This window comes from Oncorhynchus gorbuscha, linkage group LG14 (assembly GCF_021184085.1).
Source record: "Oncorhynchus gorbuscha isolate QuinsamMale2020 ecotype Even-year linkage group LG14, OgorEven_v1.0, whole genome shotgun sequence".
Classification (NCBI taxonomy): Eukaryota; Metazoa; Chordata; class Actinopteri; order Salmoniformes; family Salmonidae; genus Oncorhynchus; species Oncorhynchus gorbuscha.
The window spans coordinates 42488213-42510330 of NC_060186.1; the positions used below are offsets into that span (position 1 = coordinate 42488213).

The 22118-nt window shown below is 43.8% G+C and overlaps 2 protein-coding genes across 5 annotated transcripts in view; one reads left to right on the forward strand and one right to left on the reverse strand.

Moving 5' to 3' along the window:
- The first annotated feature begins 428 nt into the window (after positions 1-428).
- Positions 429-12137, forward strand: LOC123994950 (protein disulfide-isomerase A6-like). 3 transcript variants are annotated; one of them, XM_046298083.1, is made up of 12 exons: positions 429-529; positions 1032-1173; positions 1728-1785; positions 2132-2258; positions 2547-2653; positions 3722-3973; positions 4213-4353; positions 9678-9762; positions 9927-9999; positions 10140-10298; positions 10619-10715; positions 11103-12137. In XM_046298083.1, the coding sequence occupies exons 1-12, from the start codon at positions 481-483 to the stop codon at positions 11172-11174; spliced, it is 1362 nt and encodes a 453-aa protein (XP_046154039.1). In that variant the 5' UTR covers positions 429-480; the 3' UTR covers positions 11175-12137. The 3 variants fall into 3 exon arrangements, with proteins under 3 accessions (XP_046154039.1, XP_046154038.1, XP_046154041.1); XM_046298082.1 differs by having other exon boundaries at positions 431-529; positions 1029-1173; XM_046298085.1 differs by lacking the exon at positions 429-529 and adding an exon at positions 583-787.
- LOC123994951 (hippocalcin-like protein 1) overlaps positions 12057-22118 on the reverse strand; it is a 28269-nt gene continuing 18207 nt past the window's right edge. For both annotated transcript variants that reach the window (XM_046298086.1, XM_046298087.1), the window contains exon 4: positions 12057-13454. In XM_046298086.1, coding sequence (XP_046154042.1) covers positions 13363-13454 — 92 coding nt within the window. In that variant the 3' untranslated portion in view covers positions 12057-13362. The remainder of the gene's footprint in view (positions 13455-22118) is intronic.

Below are 22118 nucleotides of genomic sequence, written 5' to 3' on the forward strand. Positions count from 1 at the left end.
GGCAGAATCAAAGCGGGTTTCATTCTCTTTGATGATGGGTGTTTTACTTTTAATGTGAATTAACGTTTTTTATATATATTTTTGACCAGCCCACCTTAATAGAAGATGGTCCGGCCCTTCTGGCATTTGCCAGAATTGCCAGACCGCCAATGCTTGAAAATGGTTTTCGCAGATCAGGAGGCTCCTTGCTCCCCACAGCCCCTAATCGAAATCTATGCACTGTATTGTGACGTTTTATTGATAACGGCCTATGCAGCAAACTAATAAAAATGATTGTATTAAATGACTTGCACTGGTAGCATTTTGGCAAAGCAAGCGTCTTCCTTCCTTTACAAAAAAAATGATTTTCCTTCCTTTTTCCCCCCTGTTGGTAAAAATTACACGGCGAGTTCTGATTGGACGTGGAGCGGCACCGCCTGCGGAGAACCAATCAGCGTGGGCCACGGTAAGATTTTGTCGCCCTCTCTTCTCGCGCTGCGCATGACAAGAAATTGGAGAGGTCCACAGAGAACCATGAGCCTTTTATTTGGTAAGAAAGTCTAAACAGCTTGTGTTCGGATGTTTTTGTATTATAACTAGGTTAATATCACGGTGGCCATAATACGATGCGTGCAAGATTGCTTACGTTAGCTAGCTATTGAATCAGGTTACAGTTTGCTTCACTGTAGCTAACCATATGAATGTTCGTGGCCTTGTAAACGAACTAACAGTAATGACAGCTACAGGATGGCTTAAAAGACGACCAGCAAAATGAATACCTGATGACGGCTCAAACAGCTCCTGTATTGTAAGCTAACTAACTAGTTAAATAGTTATTTGCAGTTTGGCTTGATGTGCCAACTTTTGTAGCGCTAGCTACCTATGCCAACTTGCTAGCTAGCTAGACAGATAGATAGATAGATAGATACTTTTTTTTCTTCTGCTGAACTGTAGACAATGGAATTGTGCTGTTGTGTTAGTTTGCTTATGTATGCCATATGACAATGTGAACAGACGCATCTCACATTCAGCTCCTTCCTATTTCCCAGCAGCTCTGTTGGGGTGTTCCCTGGTCTTTATGGTCCAAGGCTTCTACTCTGCTAGCGATGATGTGGTTGAACTCAACCCCTCCAACTTCAACCGGGAGGTTCTTCAGAGCGACAGCCTATGGCTCATCGAATTTTACGCACCTTGGTGAGTGGTCAAGTCTTCCCTGGGCCCAATGAAATACTGAGAACTTGAGATCGAAATTGTCACCAAGCAGTAGTTAGTGTTGTACGTAATCTCCTTATCCCAATATCCTGTCAAGTAGGGACAACCAAAACTGTAGACCTGGGGCGCATTCAGGAGGGTGTAACATTAGAAAATGTTTAGATAGAAATGTCTGGTGTAGAATGGATTACATTGTCTGTCAGGCAGAATAGGGAATTGTGTCAATTACATTTCTGCAGCTTTCTGATCACGGCACCTCACTGAATACCCCCAAGTTTATAGGGGTCAATTATGACAATGATAAAGAAGTTGATATATTAGTAAACCCATATTCCCTTTGACATGATCTTGAAGCCACTGCACACATCCTGTCTCAACAAACATCTGTTGCAGGTCTATGCAAAACCAGAATTACTCACTATCCCTCCGATTGTTATGAAAGTCTTTGAATGTGATTTATGTAGACTTCACTTTGTCGATTTTATATGAGGCTGTGTGTAGTCTGGTACCTCAGACTTAACTGTTTCCCTCCACAGGTGTGGCCACTGCCAGAGTCTGACTGCTGACTGGAAGAAAACCGCTACAGCCTTGAAGGTAAACTGCACATTTGGTATTGCAGTGTTATGACACTGTCTTTTGGTTAAATTACACCAAAATGAGATCAACTTAAGATGTTTTATTTACAGTGCTATGTCACTAGAGACATAGACTGCACATTACTACAGTGCATTCCACATACAGTGATCACAGCTGTGCAGGACAATTTGATCACTATAACTGAATTCACAATAAGCGGAGTGTACCTTTTCATGACTTTGTGAGATTGCTATGGCCTGGGTGTATATCTTTCTTGTTTTGAGTACAAAACAAATGGAACTCACTCGCACTCTATGAGCTATACCAATGACCGTAACCTCTCGCTTTTTTTCTCTTCCCTCAGGGGATCGTTAAGGTCGGTGCGGTGGACGCCGACCAGCACAACTCCCTGGGTGGTCAGTACAGTGTCAGAGGCTTCCCCACCATCAAGATCTTTGGTGCCAATAAGAACAAGCCAGACGATTACCAAGGTACGTCTAATAGCTTTTCAATTAAAAAATACATAAATCTGCATTTCTTATTGGTTCAGGTAGTCCCTCCATGTTTCAGTCCCATTTTCTTCCTTTTTGTGCCTACTGAACACAACCCTAAGTTTGTATTCATTAGTGCACACCCATAGCAAAAAGTTTTGCAATGGAAAACAAAAACTAGTTCAGTTTATCATCCCTATTTTGTTTTTTATTTTGGTGTCTAGTGTATTGGTTTTCAAACTGCGGTGTTTAGGAAACTGGTGTTAATAATCTTTCTCCCTGCCTCAGGTGGGCGCAATAGCCAGGCCATTGTGGAAGGGGCCCTGAATGCTCTTCACACATTGGTGAAGGACAGGATGAGTGGCAGGTCGGGTGGCTCTGACTACAGTAGACAGGTAACTACTACTTATACCTAGGCTGGGTCATGTTAAGTAGGAAGAAAATGTTTAGAAATGGGTAGGTACTATCTGATCTCGTCCAATAATAACAGAGTTTTTTTCCGTTACAAAACGTTTTGCTACGTTGTACCCTATTGCACATGACTCCAGTGTCCTACAACATTTAGCCACCTGTTGAAAGAATTTTAAAATGACAGCGTGGGTTTTAAGAATCATGTCAAGTCTCTTTTTGTTGAAACATACAGTGCCCTCTGTAATTATTTGGACAGTGATAAATTTGTTGTTTTGGCTCTGCACTTCAGATTTGAAATGATACAATGACTATGAGGGTAAAGTGCAGAATGTCAGCTTTACTTTGAGGGTATTTTCATCCATATCGGATGAACCATATAGAAATTACAGCACTGTCCTCCCTGTTCCCCCCATTGTTTTTAGGGGACCAAAAGTATTGAGACAAATTCACTTATCTGTATTGTAGTAGTCTGATTTTGGTATTTGGTCCCATATTCCTAGCACGCAATGATTACAGCAAGCTTGTGACTCTACACACTTTTTAGTGCCCAAGAAAAGAATGGTAAATGTGTAATTTTGGAGTCACTATTATTGTAAATAAATAAAGGTTAAAAAAAATAAGAATAGATGTTTCTAAACACAACCAAAACAAACAGCAAATGCATTTAACAAGATTGTAGAGTCAGTCACAAGCAATTGTTGTTGCGTGCTAGGAATATGGGACCAAATACTACACTTTTGACTACTTTAATACACATATTTGAATTTGTCCCAATTCTTTTGTTCCCTTAAAATTGGGGGATTATGTACAAAAAGTTCTGTAATTTCTAAATGATTCACCTGTATATGGATGAAAATACCCTCAAATTAAAGCTGACAGTCTGCACTTTAACCTCAGTCATTGTGTCAGTTGAAATCCAAAGTGCTGGAGTACAGAGCCAAAACAACAACAACGTGTCCCTGTCCCAATAATTATGGAAGGCACTGTATATTTTGAGCAGAGTGTAAGCGGTGCGTCTAAGTTAACGTATCTTCGTGGTTGTCTTTCTCTAGAGTGGTGGTGGTGGCGGCGGCGGCAGTAAGAAAGATGTTGTGGAGCTGACCGACGACAACTTTGACCGGCTGGTTCTGAACAGTGGTGAAGTGTGGCTAGTGGAGTTCTTTGCCCCCTGGTGTGGCCACTGCAAGAGCCTGGAGCCTGAGTGGGCTGCTGCAGCCTCGGCCGTCAAGGAGCAGACCAAGGACAAGGTCCACCTTGGAGCAGTGGATGCCACCGTGCACCAAGGTCTGGCCAGCCGCTATGGGGTGAGCAGAAAACACCCACCAAAACATCACACCAGTCAGCCTTACCACTGATGAGCCGTGCACCACTGTCTGTTCATCTGTACACAACAGCAGAAAATTTAGATGGAATGAAAGATCTAGAAATTAAGGAATCACGTTCGCCTATTCATTACATCTCTATCGGCAATGTTCCACCAAGTTTGCCAACTGAATGTGGCCATGGACTGAGGTTTGTCCTGTTTCTCTCTCCGTATCTGCAGATCCGTGGATTTCCCACCATTAAGATCTTCAAGAAGGGGGAGGAGCCTGAGGACTACCAGGGGGGGAGGACCCGAGGTGACATCATTGCCGGGGCTCTGGACCTGTTCTCCGACAATGCAGCTCCTCCGGAGCTGCTTGAGGTCCGTGTCTGCGAGTCCGTGTCTGCATGTACAATAACATAATTCATTCTGATGGAGAGCATAAAAACAAATGTATATGTTTTTTTCATGCCTCCACAATTTTGTGATTATGATCTTGTCTCATCGCTCCAACTCTCCAATGGGCTCGAAGGTCGAGGCGAAGGTCGAGTCATGCGTCCTCCGAAAAAACATGACCCGCCAAACTGCGCTTTTTAACTTGTTATGGTTGCAATCCCAATATCGGGATAAGTGTCGTCAACAACCGCTGAATAGCATAGTGCTACATTCAATAAATATTACTACAAATATTTATATTCATGAAATCACAAGTGCAAAATAGGAAAACACAGTTTAGCCTTTTTGTTAATCTACCTGTCGTGTCAGATTTTGAAATTATGCTTTTCAGCGAATGTCCAAGCGTTTGTGTAAATTTATCGATCGTACTAAGTACACTTAGCATCAGGAAGCTTGGTCGCGAAACTTAGAAAAGCAATCAAATGAATCGTTTGCCTTTTGATCTTCAGATGTTTTCACTCACGAGACTCCCAGTTACACAACAAATGTTCCGTTTGTTCCATAAAGATGATTTTGATATCCAAAATACCTCCGTTCGTTTGTTTGGCGCGTTATGTTCAGAAATCCACAGGAAAGAGCGGTCACGACAACGCAGACAAATTCCAAATAGTTTCCATAATTTCCACAGAAACATGTCAAATGTTTTTTATAATCAATTCTCAGGTTGTTTTTAAAATATATAATCGATAATATATCAACTGCAAATGTCTTTCACAGTAGGAGAGGGGAAAATAATGGCTGTCCAAATTCTGTTGCGCGAGCAAAACTCTTGTGACCACTTGACGCGATGTTATCTTTCTGGCTCACTTTTCAAAATAAAAGCCTGAAACTGTGTCTGAAGACTGTTGACACCTTGAGGAAGCAATAGGAAAAGGAATCTGGTTCATATCCCTTTAAATCCAGCAGAGGCTATGGAACATGAAGTTTTCAAAATAGAAGCCACTTCCTGTTTTGATTTTCCTCAGGGTTTCGCCTGCAATATCAGTTCTGTTATACTCCCAGACTATATTTTGACAGTTTTGGAAACTTTAGTGTTTTCTAATCAATACTAATAATAATAAGCATACATTAGCAACTGAGACTGAGGAGCTGGCTGTTTACAATGGGCACCTTTTCATCCAAGCTACTCAATACTGCCCCTGCAGCCATAAAAAGTTATCTCGCTTAACCCGGAAGCCTGCCGCGCCAATGTATCGGAGAAAACAACTGATGACCGAGGTCAGCCTGCAGGCGCACTGCCCACCACAAGGAGTCGCTATAGTGCGATAAGCCAAGTAAAGCCCCCGGCACCTGTCTAAGGATCATGCTTTTTAATCAGTTTCTTGATATACCACACCTGTCAGGTGGATGGTTTATCTTGGCAAAGGAGAAATTCTCACTAACAGGGATGTAAGCACATTGTGTACAATGCTTTTTGTGCATTCAGAACATTTCTGGGATCTTTAATTTCAGCTCATGAAACATGGGATCAACACTTTACATGCTGCATTTATATTATTGTTCAGTATATAAATCTAAACACGAGGCCTATAGGCTATGCCTACGCTGCGTTGTATGCCATTACCTCATGAGTAAATTCTGAGCTGAAAACATTGTAGGGTATTCTGTTAAAACAACTACAGCCTATGCGCACGTTGTAATCAAAATTATAATCTTAATTGGTGGAAAACTGTGTCAAACTATTCTTTTGTGAGGTGCAACATAATTGGATCATAATTGGAGAGGATCCTACATAATTGTTTAAATCTCCATATCTGGAAACATATATTTTTTTAGGGGGTAGATCAGCTTTAATATTGCAGATTGTGCCTTCCATTAATGTCATTTTCTGCATCATTCCCAATCCCCCATATTTAAAAAAATAAAAATAGATTGTCCTTTATTATTTTCCCTTAACCTGGCTGCACAGTCGATTACAATGTCGATGGACAGAGTTGTAGATAAGATAACAGTATGTTCTCCACTGTTCAACAAGAATAGCCTATGCAGCTTGTTGTTGACACCAATCACAAGTCATCAAAGTGCCACTACAGTCATTTTGTAATTATTTTTTATTTTTTCACCTTTTATTTAACCAGGTAGGTCAGTTGAGAACAAGTTCTCATTTACAACTGCGACCTGGCCAAGATAAAGTAAAGCAGTTTGACACATACAACAACAGTTACACATGGAATAAACAAACATAGTCAATAATACAATAGAAAAAGTCTATATACAGTGTGTGCAAATGAGGTAGGAAAAGGGAGGTAAGGCAATAAATAGGCCATGGTGGCGACGTAATTACAATATAGCAATTAAACACTGGAGTGATAGATGTGCAGAAGATGAATGTGCAAGTAGAGATACTGGGGTGCGAAGTAGCAAGATAAATACAGTATGGGGATGAGGTAGTTATGGCTGTGTACAGGTGCAGTAATCTGTGAGCTGCTCTGGCAGCTGGTGCTTAAAGCTAGTGCGGGAGATATGACTTTCCGGCTTCAGTGATTTTTGCAGTTCGTTCCAATCATTGGCAGCAGAGAACTGGAAGAAAAGGCGGCCAAAGGAAGAATTGGCTTTGGGGGTGACCAGTGAGATATACCTGCTGGAGTGCGTGAAACGGGTGGGTGCTGCTATGGTGACCAGTGAGCTGACATAAGGCGGGGCTTTACCTAGCAGAGACTTGTAGATGACCTGCAGCCAGTGGGTTTGGCAACGAGTATGAAACGAGGGCCAACCAACGAGAGCGGAGAGGTCGCAGTGGTGGGTAATATGTGGGGCTTTGGTGACAAAACAGATGGCATTGTGATAGACTGCATCCAATTTGTTGAGTAGAGTGTTGGAGGCTGTTTTGTAAATTACATCGTCGAAGTTGAGGATCGTGGGATGGTCAGTTTTAAGAGGGTATGTTTGCCTGCATGAGTGAAGGATGCTTTGTTGCAAAATAGGAAGCCGATTCTACATTTAAATTTGGATTGGAGATGCTTAATGTGAGTCTGGAAGGAGAGTTTACAGTGCAACCAGACACCTAGGTATTTGTAGTTGTCCACATATTCTAAGTCAGAACCGTTCAGAGTAGTGATGCTGGATGGGTGGGTAGGTGTGGGCAGCGATCGGTTGAAGAGTATGCATTTAGTTTAGCTTGCATTTAAGAGCAGATGGAGGCCACGGAAAGAGTTGTATGGCATTGAAGCTTGTCTGGAGGTTAGTTAACTTCATTGGGATAGGAGGCAGCATTTTCACTTTTGTATGAAAAGCGTGCCCAGAGTAAACTGCCTGCTACTCAGTCCCAGATGCTAATATATGCATATTATTATTAGTATTGTATAGAAAACACTCAAAGTTTCTAAAACTGTTTGAATGATGTCTGTGAGTATAACAGAACTCATATGGCAGGCAGACATCTGAGAAAAAATCCAACCAGGAAGTGGGAAATCTGAGGTTTGTAGTTTTTCAACACGGCCCCTATTGAAGATAGGAAGTGCAAGATGACCAATATCCCCCTAAGGCTTCCACTAGATGTCAACAGTCTTTAGAATGTTGTTTCAAGCTTCTACTGTGAAGGGGGGCTGAATGAGAGGGGAATGAGTCAGAGGTATGCCAGCAGCCAAGAGCTTGTGACGCGCGGTCATGTGAAGGTTTCCTCGCGTTCCATTGCTTTTCTACAGACAAAGGAATTCTCCGGTTAGGACATTATTGAAGATTTATGTTAAAAACATCCTAAAGATTGATTCTATATTTCGTTTGATATGTTTCTACGACCAGTAATATAACTTTTTGGACTTTATGTCCGACCTTTCCGCTGGAAACGCACGCGCGTTTGGATTTGTTTTCCAAACGCCCTAACAAAAGGACATAAATTATGAAATTTATCGAACAAATCAAACATTTTGTGTGGAACTGGGAGTGCATTCTGATGAAGATCATCAAAGGTAAGTGAATATTTATAATGCTATGTTGACGACACAACATGTCTATACGGAACTGGTCGTCCTCGGGCCTGTTCGGAACGGGTCTCTATATTGAAAAATGTATTAATGCATATTTTTCTGGTGGGAAAGCCCGACGTCCATTTCGGAACGGGTCCAACTTTTTAAACTTCAACAGAGGCCCAATTTAATGACCCCTGTCACAACAGACAATGCCGGTGACTTCGTGAATGATATCACAGAAACTGTACTTGTTTTATTTGTATTTTTTTATTTATTTTTTATTTCACCTTTATTTAACCAGGTAGGCTAGTTGAGAACAAGTTCTCATTTGCAACTGCGACCTGGCCAAGATAAAGCATAGCAGTGTGAACAGACAACGCAGAGTTACACATGGAGTAAACAATTAACAAGTTAATAATACAGTAGAAAAAAGGAGAGTCTATATACATTGTGTGCAAAAGGCATTAGGAGGTAGGCAAATAATTACAATTTTGCAGATTAACACTGGATTGATAAATGATCAGATGGTCATGTACAGGTAGATATTGGTGTGCAAAAGAGCAGAAAAGAAAATAAATAAAAACAGTATGGGGATGAGGTAGGTAAAAATGGGCGGGCTATTTACCGATAGACTATGTACAGCGGCAGCGATCGGTTAGCTGCTCAGATAGCAGATGTTTGAAGTTGGTGAGGGAGATAAAAGTCTCCAACTTCAGCGATTTTTGCAATTCGTTCCAGTCACAGGCAGCAGAGAACTGAAACTAAAGGCGGCCAAATGAGGTGTTGGCTTTAGGGATGATCAGTGAGATACACCTGTTGGAGCGCGTGTTACGGGTGGGTGTTGCCATCGTGGCCAGTGAGCTGAGATAAGGCAGAGCTTTACCTAGCATGGCCTTGTAGATGACCTGGAGCCAGTGGGTCTGGCGACGAATATGTAGCGAGGGCCAGCCGACTAGAGCATCCAGGTCGCAGTGGTGGGTGGAATAAAGTGCTTTAGTGACAAAACGGATGGCACTGTGATAAACTGCATCCAGTTTGCTGAGTAGAGTGTTGGAAGCCAGAAATAGGATGCTTTTTAATTTAGCCAAATAATCTACAATTGACTACAATAACTGTTGTAATTTCATTTTTCCGCTGTACCACACCTGAACCGTGATCCCCAGAACATCAAAGTACTGAACTGTGGGTTTGGTGAACTGTTACACCGTTATTGTTTTCTGCTCTCCGGCTGAAAGTTAATTAGAACAATAACATATTTTAAATCAATGTTTTTCTAACTTTGACGTTTAGTGTGTTTTTGTTCTGACAGACAGATTCTGAATGTGTTTGTGTGACTCTCAGATCCTTAATGCAGATGTCCTGAAGAAGACCTGCGATGATTACCAGCTCTGTGTCATTGCTGTGCTGCCCCACATCCTGGACACAGGTTAGATGGAACTACTCTCTTCAGTTAGTCCCCTGATCACGTTCATGCTTTTATTCTCAGGCTGTTTGATATGGCACGTGGCGTTTTACCTCATGACAGTTCATTGATTTTTGCCGTTTTGGATCTGTACAAAACTGACCTGTCCCTTTCTTGACTCGTTGCAGGTGCAGCAGGCAGGAATGGCTACCTGGAGGTGATGATGAAGATGGCAGAGAAGTACAAGAAGAAGATGTGGGGGTCAGTATATAGAAAGAGCCTGCATTTGAACACTTCACCGACTGAGCAGACCGACTGATATACAAGTTATTTTATCCTATGTTAGTACTCAATAGGATTTGTGGATTAGCCGATTAGCAATGCAAGTCTTCTCTCTCTAGCTGGCTGTGGACTGAGGCTGGTGTTCAGATGGAGCTGGAAGCGTCACTGGGCATTGGAGGGTTCGGCTACCCTGCCATGGCGGCCATAAACGCCCGCAAGATGAAGTTCGCCCTGCTCAAGGGCTCGTTCAGCGAGACTGGCATTCACGAGTTCCTCAGGTAGGGGTGCCCATTTAGTGTTTTACACAGTATAGTATAGACCATGGATGCATCCTAAATGGCACCATATTCCCTTTATAGGCACTATTAAAGTAGTGCATTATATATTATCCCTATATAATGCACTACTTTAATAGTGCCTATAAAGGGAATAGGGTGCCATTTGGGACGTAGCCCATACCCAACCCTCTTCCTGGATAGCTACTGGGTCACAAAGGCTTTTGCTCCAACTTGATTCAGCTAATTAGGGTCCTGGTGAGCAGCTAAGCAGATGTGGTACAGTATCATTCTAAGGAATCTTTTCTCTTTTTTTTTTTTAGGGATCTGTCTGTAGGCCGCGGCTCAACTGCTACCGTCGGGGCCGGGGCTTTGCCTAATATCAACTCTGTCGAAGCCTGGGACGGCAAAGACGGAGAGGTGAGTGGGAGTGGTCAAAGGTCACAGGGTGTATGTGATCCTCTGAGGTCCTCGTACCATAATACAGTTTTGGCTGGACACGGTGATTTGAGCTTTACCCAAGTCTTGCCTCGGGCCAGTTCATGACGATGTAACGTTACAGAACATCCAGATAGAGATAGTGTAGAACCAATATGATGGTATGTCCAAGAGAATAGTTTCACCCCACTGAATACACCACAGGGTCTTATTCATTTGTGCACATCATTGGGAATATTTGGGAACAGAATAAGTTGTGCAAAAAAGTTAACCCCTCCCAGTTTTGTTTCGCTTTCTTACGTTTGGTTTCTAATGAATATGTTATTGTTTGCCCAGTCCTCAATCCTCTCTCTCCTCTTTTATCCCCAGCTTCCCGTGGTGGATGACTACGACCTGAGTGATGTGAACCTAGACGACAACTTTGGCAAGAATGAGTTGTGAGCCCAGCGTTCCGGTTTGACGACATCTTGTCTGTCTGGTCTACCTCGGTGTGGCCAGTCTCTCCTCTCCCGTGGAGCAAGTTGGAGACTGGGTCGCCCTGTTACTGAAATATCCCAGAAGATAAAATAAATTTAAGAGAGTGTGGCCCTGTTGAGAAATGCATTCTTCCCTCTGTTTCATTCAGGTTAACACAGATCTATAAGCGATTAGTGAGGTGTTAGGAAGCTTACCACCCGTTTACTTTCATCAGTCGAACAAATTCAGATCTTTGAGTACTTCAAAGAAGGTTGGAAAGACTCAAGGATGCATTGCTGAAGTAAATGAACCACAGGAGGCTGCTGATGGGAGAATGGCTCATAATAATAGCTGCAACGTTACAACCATGTGTTTGAGTTTGATACCATTCGACTTCTAACGTTCCAACCATTACTGTGAACCCGTCCTCCCCAAGTTAGATGCCACCAACCTCCTGTGAATTGAATCAGAAAGTCACCTGCAGCTTCTCACATCGGCCGAGTTCCACTGCTTAGATATTGCAACGCCTAGATAGGTAAAATACTTATGAGCTGTCGATGTCCGTAAGACTCCGCCTCACAGACCTGCTGAATATTAGTCACTGCATTAGTTATGCAGGCCCTACCTTTTTGGAAAGAGTTGAGGGTTTTCTGGATATGGCTGTCCAGTTGGAACATTCCTTTCTGCAACCGTCCCCTCTTCCTTGTTTCGCCACTCTGACGTCAAGCTAATCAGACATGGTTGTATTCGATTTCACTTTCATGCCCGGCCTGATGTGACTATATATATTTGGGGGATTTAGTTGTCGTATTTTTATTTTATTCTGTCGGTGACTGTGCAGGACAAAGGGCAATACCGCGGGACTTCTTGTTTTTCTTACAAAACTTTATTTAGATTGTGTGAAAACAAAATTACATTTTTGTTACAAAATAAAAAGAGAATAGAGAATACTGTTTCATCATTATTTATGTATGTGTATTCTGTGTTGGGAATTGACCAGCTTCACTGTCAATGTATTTTTAACTAGGAACACAAAATAATTGAGTTTCTCACTTTAACAATGTACCATTGCTGTAGCACAGGTATTTTGAAAAATAAATGTTTATGGCCCCCAACTGTACTGGTAGTTCCAGTGTATTAAAACCATATTTTTCAGATACTGGTTTGTTTAACTCCACAGGGATAGAGGTCATTCACAGCCAGTTTTTTGGACTTTAGTCACCTGTAATGGACACGCTTGCTACAGAAACGATAGAAGCAGCATTTTACCGAGGCTTGTGTTGCATAATCTCTTTACAGTACAAGTCTACTTCTAGCACAAAGACGTGTGTCTGAGAAGTGAACAACTGATAGTTGCTTATGTTTTTTTCCCCCTCTTCTGATGCTTCTGGTGGAGCAAGCTAAAAACAACGCTAAGGGAACGCACACATTTGCAGTGTAGTCTTCAGGGTGCGTATCCCCAGTGTTTCCTTATTGGAAATTAGTTTATCCTTTGGAGTTAAACAAACCAGTGACTGCAAAAGATGACAAGATACTGGTTTTAGTACACTGGAACTGCCTGTACAGTTGGGGGCAATAAAAAGTTCATTTTTGAAATACCTGTACATTGTGAAAAACTCTTGTTCCTAGCTAATATTACAATAAGACTCAGGATGGTTAATATACAAAATATTAGTTTTGGTTGATTTCTTCTTACCGTAACACGTCCATAATACATACAAGTGTAATACATTCAGTACAAATATTAAGATTATTAAGCACTTCACTTTGACTGAAGGCAAGTAAAAATAAAACCATAAGTATTTAAACATTTGCAAGGAAATGTAAGTCTTTCAGTGGTACTGTGGATGCAGAATGGGATGTTTCATAACGGAAAACATTATTCGCTGTAGGAAGCATTTTTCAGACCGCTGCTTTGGGATATGGGAAACTGCTAGTTTGGTCTCAGATCTGTTTGCATGGAGCTGACAAGAAAGCACAAACAGATCTGGGATCAGGCTAGGGAACTACTGCTAATGTAAACAATAATACATGGAATAAGGTATTAGTGTTGTAATGACAACTGAACCTCTTTCTTGTGTGGTTGTGTGTGTTGGATGGGGGATGATACAGGGTCCATCTGTCCGCTTTCCTGTGTTCAGGACTGTGTGTGGTTGTCCATTTGTCTTCATAACTAGCGAGAGGTTCCCTGGTCAGATTGCAGGAGCCGGACGATGGAAGGGTCACTCTTGGCACCTTTGATGAACTCCTCCAGAGAGAGTTTGCCTGCATTCCAGAAGAGACCCCGAGTTAGCAACACACAATAGACTATGGACATCAATCTCATTTTGCATAGCTACAGGCAGAATATTTTGAAAGAGGACACCAGGAATGTCATATAAGAGCCCAAGTGAAATACCCATTCAAGACAATGTGGGGGAAAAAAGTATTTAGTCAGCCACCAAAGTTCTCCCACTTAATAAGATGAGAGAGGCCTGTAATTTTCATCATAGGTACACTTCAACTATGACACAAAATGAGAGAAGGAAATACAGAAAATCACATTGTAGGATTTTTAATGAATTTATTTGCAAATTATGGTGGAAAATAAGCATTTGGTCACCTACAAACAAGCAAGATTTCTGGCTCTCACAGACCTGTAACGTCTTTAAGAGGCTCCTCTGTCCTCCACTCGTACCTGTATTAATGTCTCCTGTTTGAACTTGTTATCAGTATAAAATACACCTGTCCACAACCTCAAACAGTCACACTCCAAACTCCACTATGGCCAAGACCAAAGAGCTGTCAAAGGACACCAGAAACAAAATTGTAGACCTGCACCAGGCTGGGAAGACTGAATCTGCAATAGGTAAGCAGCTTGGTTTGAAGAAATCAACTGTGGGAGGAATTATTAGGAAATGGAAGACATATAAGACCACTGATAATCTCCCTCGATCTGGGGCTCCACGCAAGATCTCACCCCGTGGGGTCAAAATGATCACAAGAACAGTGAGCAGAAATCCCAGAACCACACGGGGGGACCGAGTGAATGACCTGCAGAGTGCTGGGACCAAAGTAACAAAGCCTACCATCAGCAAGGGCATTGAAGATGAAACGTGGCTGGGTCTTTCAGCATGACAATGATCCCAAACACACCGCCCGGGCAACGAAGGAGTGGCTTCGTAAGAAGCATTTCAAGGTCCTGGAGTGGCCTAGTCAGTCTCCAGATCTTAACCCCATAGAAAATCTTTGGAGGGAGTTGAAAGTCTGTGTTGCCCAGCAACAGCCCCAAAACATTGCTGCTCTAGAGGAGATCTGCATGGAGGAATGGGCCAAAATACCAGCAACAGTGTGTGAAAACGTTGTGAAGACTTACAGAAGACGTTTGACCTCTGTCATTGCCAACAAGTATTGTTATAAACTTTTGTTATTGACCAAATACTCATTTTACACCATAATTTGCAAATAAATAAATACAAAATCCTGGAGAAAAAAAAATATCCTTTTGTCTGTCATAGTTGAAGTGTACCTATAATGAAAATTACAGGCCTCTCATCTTTTTAAGTGGGAGAACTTGCACAATTGGTGGCTGACTAAATACTTTTTTGCCCCACTGTACAGGCTTGGGGTTTTGACAGTGGACTCAAGTTTACACTGTAAATTCAGTGCCACTAAGTTCCAGCCCGGGAATAACGGGTAATAACTATGTATTTACTAGGTAATTAGCTAGTACACATTGAGTGGCCTAGTTACAGGATGCACCAGAGCTACATTGAGTCTCATAGCTAAGGGTCTGAATACTTATGTAAATAAGCTATCTGTTTTTTATTTTTAATACATTTCCAAACATTTCTAAAAACCTGTTTACGCTTTGTCATTATGCGGTGTTGTGTGTAGATTTGACGAAAATGTTTAATCAATTTTAGAATAAGGCTGTAACGTAACAAAATACTTTCTGAATACTTTCCAAATGCACTGTATGTCCTTGTAAAATGACACAAAATTGCTATGGTGTGACAAAGCCCAGTTGTCATTATTAGCTTTATGCTACCCAAATGTAGCTTTCCTAAACGCTAGCTAGCTCTAGGCAAGTGAGTTTCAGCTACTGTTAGCTTAGAAGGTTTAGAAGGAAATGGTTGTAGCATTGTTGAGCACAGGCCTCCAGTCATGTGTAGCTTTTGAAAATTGACACACTATATACAGTGGGGAGAACAAGTATTTGAAACAATGCCGATTTTACAGGTTTTCCTACTTACAAAGCATGTAGAGGTCTGTAATTTTTATCATAGGTACACTTGAACTGTGAGAGACGGAAACAATAATCACATTGTATGATTTTTAAGTAATTAATTTGCATTTTATTGCATGACATAAGTATTTGATCACCTACCAACCAGTAAGAATTCCAGCTCTCACGGACCTGTTAGTTTTTCTTTAAGAATCCCTCTGTCACGCCTTGGTCATTGTATCTTGTGTTTTTGTTATATGTTTGGGTAGGCCAGGGTGTGACATGGGTTTATATGTTGTATTTCGTATTGGGGTTTGTATTAATTGGGAGTGTGTATTATTAGGGGTGTGTCTAGTTAGGCTTGGCTGCCTGAGGCGATTCCTAATTGGAGTCAGCTGATTCTCGTTGTCTCGGATTGGGAACCGTATTTAGGCAGCCTGAGTGCGCGTTGTATTTCGTGGGTGATTGTACCTGTCTTAGTGTTAGTCACCAGATAGGCTGTATTAGTTTCACTCGTTTGTTGTTTTTGTATTTTCAGTTATTTCATGTACCGCATTATTCTTCATTAAAAGTATTGAGTAACCTACACGCTGCATTTCGGTCAGACTCTCTACAAACAACAGACGAAGTTCATTACACCCTCCTATTCTCCACTCATTACCTGTATTAACTGCACCAGTTTGAACTCGTTACCTGTATAAAAGACACCTGTCCACACACTCAATCAAACAGACTCCAACCTCTCCACAATGGCCAAGACCAGGGAGCTGTGTAAGGACATCAGGGATAACATTTTAGACCTGCACAAGGCTGGGATGGGCTACAGGGCAATAGGCAAGCAGCTTGGTGAGAAGGCAACAACTGTTGGCGCAATTATTAGAAAATGGAAGAAGTTCAAGATGACGGTCAATCACCCTCGGTCTCATGAGGAAGGTGAGGGATCAGCCCAGAACTACATGGCAGGTCAATGACCTGAAGAGAGCTGGGACCACAGTCTCAAAGAAAACCATTAGTAACACACTACGCCGTCATGGATTAAAATCCTGCAGCGCACGCAAGGTCCCCCTGCTCAAGCCAGCGCATGTCCAGGCCCGTCTGAAGTTTGCCAATGACCATCTGGATGATCCAGAGGAGAAATGGAAGAAGGTCATGTGGTCTGATGAGACAAAAATAGAGCTTTTTGGTCTAAACTCCACTCACTGTGTTTGGAGGAAGAAGAAGGAGGAGTACAACCCCAAGAACATCATCCCAACTGTGAAGCATGGAGGTGGAAACATCATTCTTTGGGGATGCTTTTCTGCAAAGGGGACAGGACGACTGCACCGTATTGAGGGTAGGATGGATGGGGCTATGTATCGCGAGATCTTGGCCAACATCCTCCTTCCCTCAGTAAGAGCATTGAAGATGGGTCATGGCTGGGTCTTCCAGCATGACAACGACCCGAAACACACAGCCAGGGCAACTAAGGAGTGGCTCCGTAAGAAGCATCTCAAGGTCCTGGAGTGGCCTAGCCTGTCTCCAGACCTGAACCCAATAGAAAATCTTTGGAGGGAGCTGAAGTCCGTATTGCCCAGCAACAGCCCCGAATCCTGAAGGATCTGGAGAAGGTCTGTATGGAGGAGTGGGCCAAAATCCCTGCTGCAGTGTGTGCAAACCTGGCCAAGAACTACAGGAAATGTATGATCTCTATAATTGCAAACAAAGGTTTCTGTACCAAATATTAAGTTCTGCTTTTCTGATGTATCAAATACTTATGGCATGCAATAAAATGCTAATTAATTACTTAAAAATCATACAATGTGATTTTCTGTATTTTTGTTTTAGATTCCGTCTCTCACAGTTTAAGTGTGCCTATGATACAAAATTACAGACCTCTACATGCTGTGTAAGTAGGAAAATCGTCAAAATCGTCAGTGTGTCAAATACTTGTTCTCCCCACTGTATGTGTGTATGTATATATATATATATATATATATATATATATATATATAATGTAGCTTCTTGATGGTTTTTACAATGCAAATATATTTTGCTGCTATATACTACTGATTGAATAACCTCAGATTGATTTGAACATTAGTGATAGGTAATATGACAATGTGTAGATGTATGACAATAGTTTTTTGAACTTGTCACCTTTATTTTTTATACTGAAATGTGATGTGTAATTGATTTTGAACAACAACAAAACATTAAAAAAGAGAACAATATTTTAATAAATCTTGGAGAAGGCCTACTATTGAATACCACTGCCGTTTCTCCGTCTCATAATTTTTCCTGTCAATTCATGTTCATTGTTTTCTGACCACTTCCGAGGTGTGTAACACTTTGAGCATGATTATAGCGGGTTTACTATCTCTAGTAGCTATGTTGACTATGACGTTAGCTAAATATGGCTGTGTGAAGTGTTTAGGGGTTATGATAGGTTTTGCATGGAATATTTTTTTTGCCTGGTCACAGACAACTGATGTGTTGTGCACTGAAGTCCACAAGCAAAGAGAAAAGGTGAGAAGAGCAGATCGTGTAGATGCAAGAAGGAATTATAGAACAAGAAAAGTGATCATGCTGTTTGTATGTGGCTGCCTTGAAAGTGCGTTTGCGTATGATCAGGAGTGTATTCATTCCACCAATTCTGTTGAAAAACATTTCTTAAATGGAAGAAAACAGAATGAAATGGGGATAAACTTTCGTTTGTCCAATAGAAACTCTTGTTTACAACTGTTATAATGATTACACCCTACATTCAGAAGGTGGCTCCCCTTCCTGCTCGGGTGGCGCTCGGCGGTCGCCATCGCCGGTCTATGAGCTGCCACTGATCCCTTTTCCTTTTCGTTTGTTTTTGTCTAATTGTTTTCACCTGTTCCTTGTTGGGGTTTTGGGATGAGTGTTATTTAAGTTAGTTTTGCCCGCTGGTGTTTGTGCGGGCTTGTTGGTTGTTACGTTTGGTGATGTATCATGTTTTGGTTTTGGGTTTTTCGCTGTCCAGTGTGTGTCTAGGTTTTGGGTTGGTTTAGCGCCAGTGTTTTAGGCATTCACCCATGTTTTGGACCTGTTACGATTTGAAGGACATTAAAGCGTTTTCCCGTTCATTTCGCTCTCTGCATCTGACTTCTCACTCCTCACTCATTTCAATCACCCGTCGTTACAGAAGCCCGCATCACCAGATGGAGTGAGCAGGAGCAGCGACCACCCCTCTCCCCACGATGGAGGTCCTTCAGCATACGTCCATCCTCCATCGCATTGGATCAGCAATAGATCAAATGATGGAGAGGATGGATCGTTGGGAGAGGAGTGGTCTCCCTACTACCCCACCTACCCTCCCACCAGTAACTCTACCATCTCCTCCAGCGGGATCCAGTGCCAGCGCTCTGTGCATCACGCCTCCGAGGGGGTACGATGGAGCGGCGGTGGGGTGCCAGGGATTTCTGCTACAACTAGAGCTCTACCTGGCCACCGTTCGGCCTGTTCCCCCGGACGAGGAGAGCGTGAGTGTCCTCGACTCCTGCCTGACGGGTAGGGCCCTGGAGTGGGCCAACGCCGTTTGGAACGGGCCCGACTCAGCGAGGTGCCACTACCTGGAGTTCACCCACCGTTTCCGGGCTGTGTTCGATCATCCTACGGAGGGCTGAGCGGCGGGTGAGAGGATGTTCCAACTCCGGCAGGGGACGAGGAGCGCGCATGACTATGCGTTGGATTTCCGGACTTTGGCCGCTGGCTGGAACGACAGGGCCCTGATAGACCATTATAGGTGTAGCCTAAGAGAGGACGTCCGCAGGGAACTGGCTTGTAGGGACACTACGCTCAGCTTGGATGAGCTGATCGACATGTCTATCCGGCTAGACCATCTGCTGGATGCTCGCGGACGTTCTGAAAGGGTCCTGTCAGTTCCACCACCTGCCCCCCCCCCCCACCGCTCTAATCCCGATGGAGCTAGGAGGGGCTGCATCTAGGGAGACCGGAGGAGGAGGCTCCTCCTGTACCCATTGTGGCTGGAGAGGGTACATTTCCGGTCGGTGCTGGAGGAGTCCATCTGGGAGTCGAGAGGGCAGGCGGAACACTCCTCGGTCACCCCAGGTGAGTCAGCACCACACTCTCCCAGAGCTTCCTGTTGGACACATGTTTTTGTTAATCTGTTTCCTTAAGTTTTTCCCCTCTCTTCAGCATAAGGCGCTAGTCGATTCAGGCGCAGCGGGGATTTTATAGATCGCGGACTCGCTCAGAGGTTGAGGATTCCGTTAGTTAAGGTAGACCCCCCTTTCCCGTGCACTCCTTAGATAGTCGACCGTTAGGGTCAGGGCTGGTCAGGGAGGCCACGATTCCTCTGGAGATGATTACGCAGGGGGATCATAAGGACCGGATTAGTCTGTTCCTTATCGATTCACCTGCGTTTCCGGTGGAACTGGGGATTCCCTGGCTGGCTATTCACAATCCTAAACTTTTGTAGAGACAGGGAGCTCTCCAGGGGTGGTCTTATGAGTGTTCAGGCAGGTGTTTAGGAGTTTCCATCAGTCCAACAATGGTGGAGAGTTCAGACCAGGTTTCCACCGTGCGCATTCCTGCTGAGTATGCCGATTTGGCTATCGCCTTCAATAAGAAGAAGGCGACCCTATTACCACCCCATTGAGAAGGGGATTGCGTGATAAACCTCCAGGTAAATGCTGCACTCCCCAGGAGTCACGTGTATCCGTTGTCCCAGGAGGAGACGTTGGCTATGGTCTTTCGAATGGGACGTTAAATGGGTGTCCTGACTCTCTGAGGTCATTAAAGATCCCATTGCACTTATCGTAAGAGTAGGGGTGTTAACCCCGGTGTCCTGGCTAAATTCCCAATCTGGCCCTCAAACCATCATGGTCACCTAATAATCCCCAGTTTACAATTGGCTCATTAATCCCCCTCCTCTCCCCTGTAACTATTCCCCAGGTCGTTGCTGCAAATGAGAACGTGTTCTCAGTCAACTTACCTGGTAAAATAACGGACAAATAAAAATAAAATAAATAAATGTCACGGAGGCACGGGACAGGGGTACAGTCGGCCCTCCATGTCACCCGTCTCCTCGAGTTTATTTTTTGTGAAGAAAAAGGAGGGTGGTTTGCGTCCGTGTATTGATTATCGAGGTCTAAATTCCATCACTGTGGTTTTTAGCTACCCACTACCTCTCATCGCTACGGCGGTGGAATCATTTCACGGGGCGCGATTCTTCACGAAACTGGACCTCATGAGTGCGTATAATCTGGTGCGTATTTGGGAGGGAGATGAGTGGAAAACCGCATTTAGTACCACATCTGGCCATTATGAGTACCTCGTCATGCCGTACGGGTTAAAGAATGCTCCAGCCATCTTTCAATCCTTCGTTGATGAGATTCTCAGAGACCTGCACGGACAGGGTGTAATGGTGTATATTGACGACATCTTGATCTACTCCGCTACAAACGCCGAGCATGTGTCTCTGGTGCGCAAGGTTCTTGGGCGACTGCTGGAGCATGACCTGTATGTGAAGGCAGAGAAATGTGAATTTTCCAAACAAGCCGTTTCCTTCCTGGGTTATCGCATTTCCACCTCGGGGGTGGTAATGGAGGGTGATCGCGTCAAGGCCGTTCGTAATTGGCCGACTCTCACCATGGTAAAGGAGGTGCAGCGGTTCTTAGTGTTTGCCAATTACTACCAGAGGTTTACCCAGGGCTTTGGTCAGGTGGTGGCCCCTATTACCTCACTGCTGAAGGGGGGGGCTGGTGCGTTTGCAGTGGTCAGCAGAGGCGGACGGAGCGTTCCGCCGTTTGAAGGCGCTGTTCACCAGTGTTGGCGCATCCGGACCCTTCTTTGGAATTTATAGTTAAGGTGGACGCATCCGAGGCTGGCGTTGGAGCTGTGCTCTCCCAGCGCTCGGGTACGCCACTGAAGCTCCGCCCCTGTGCTTTTTTCCCGAAGAAGCTCGGGCCAGCGGAGCGGAATTATGATGTGGGGGATAGGGAGTTGTTGGCCATGGTTAATGCTCTGAAGGTGTGGAGACACTGACTTGAGGGGGCTAAGCACCCTTTTCTCATCTGAACTGACCATCGTAACCTGGAGTATATCCGATCAGCTAGGAGACTGAATCCTCGTCAGGCATTTCACCCGATTTCGTTTTACGATCTCGTATCGACCAGGTTCCCTCAATACTAAGGCCGACGCGCTGTCCCGCCTATACGAGATGACCGGTCCATTGATCCTACTCCCATCATTCCGGCTGCCAAGCTGGTAGCACCGGTAGTATGGGAGGTGGACACGGACATTGAGCGGGCACTAAGAGAGGACCCTGCGCCTCCGCAGTGCCCGGAGGGTCGTAGGTACGTGCCGCTCGCTGTTCGTGATCAATTGATTCGATGGGCACATAGTCTACCCTCATCAGGTCACCCGGGTATTTCGAGGACGGTGCGAAGTCTTAGAGGGAAGTACTGGTGGCCTACCTTGGTGAGAGACGTGCGATTCTATGTCTCCTCCTGTTCGGTATGCGCTCAGAGTAAGGCTCCTAGACATTTGCCACGAGGGAAATTACAACCCCTCCCCGTTCCACAAAGGCCGTGGTCCCATCTATCGGTGGATTTTCTCACAGATCGTCCCCTGTCTCAGGGGAACACGACGATCCTGGTCATTGTGGATCGGTTCTCTAAGTCCTGCTGTCTTATCCCGTTGCCCGGACTCCCTAAGGCCCTGCAGACTGAGGAGGCACTATTCACCCATGTCTT

Bases quoted from the DNA above. Each gene is read 5' to 3' on its own strand.
- LOC123994950 (XM_046298082.1), top strand. From the start codon at position 481: ATGACAAGAAATTGGAGAGGTCCACAGAGAACCATGAGCCTTTTATTT. The intron at 2,259-2,546 runs GTACGTCTAATA...TCCCTGCCTCAG, and splicing joins CAAGCCAGACGATTACCAAG to GTGGGCGCAATAGCCAGGCC. The intron at 3,974-4,212 runs GTGAGCAGAAAA...CCGTATCTGCAG, and splicing joins GTCTGGCCAGCCGCTATGGG to ATCCGTGGATTTCCCACCAT.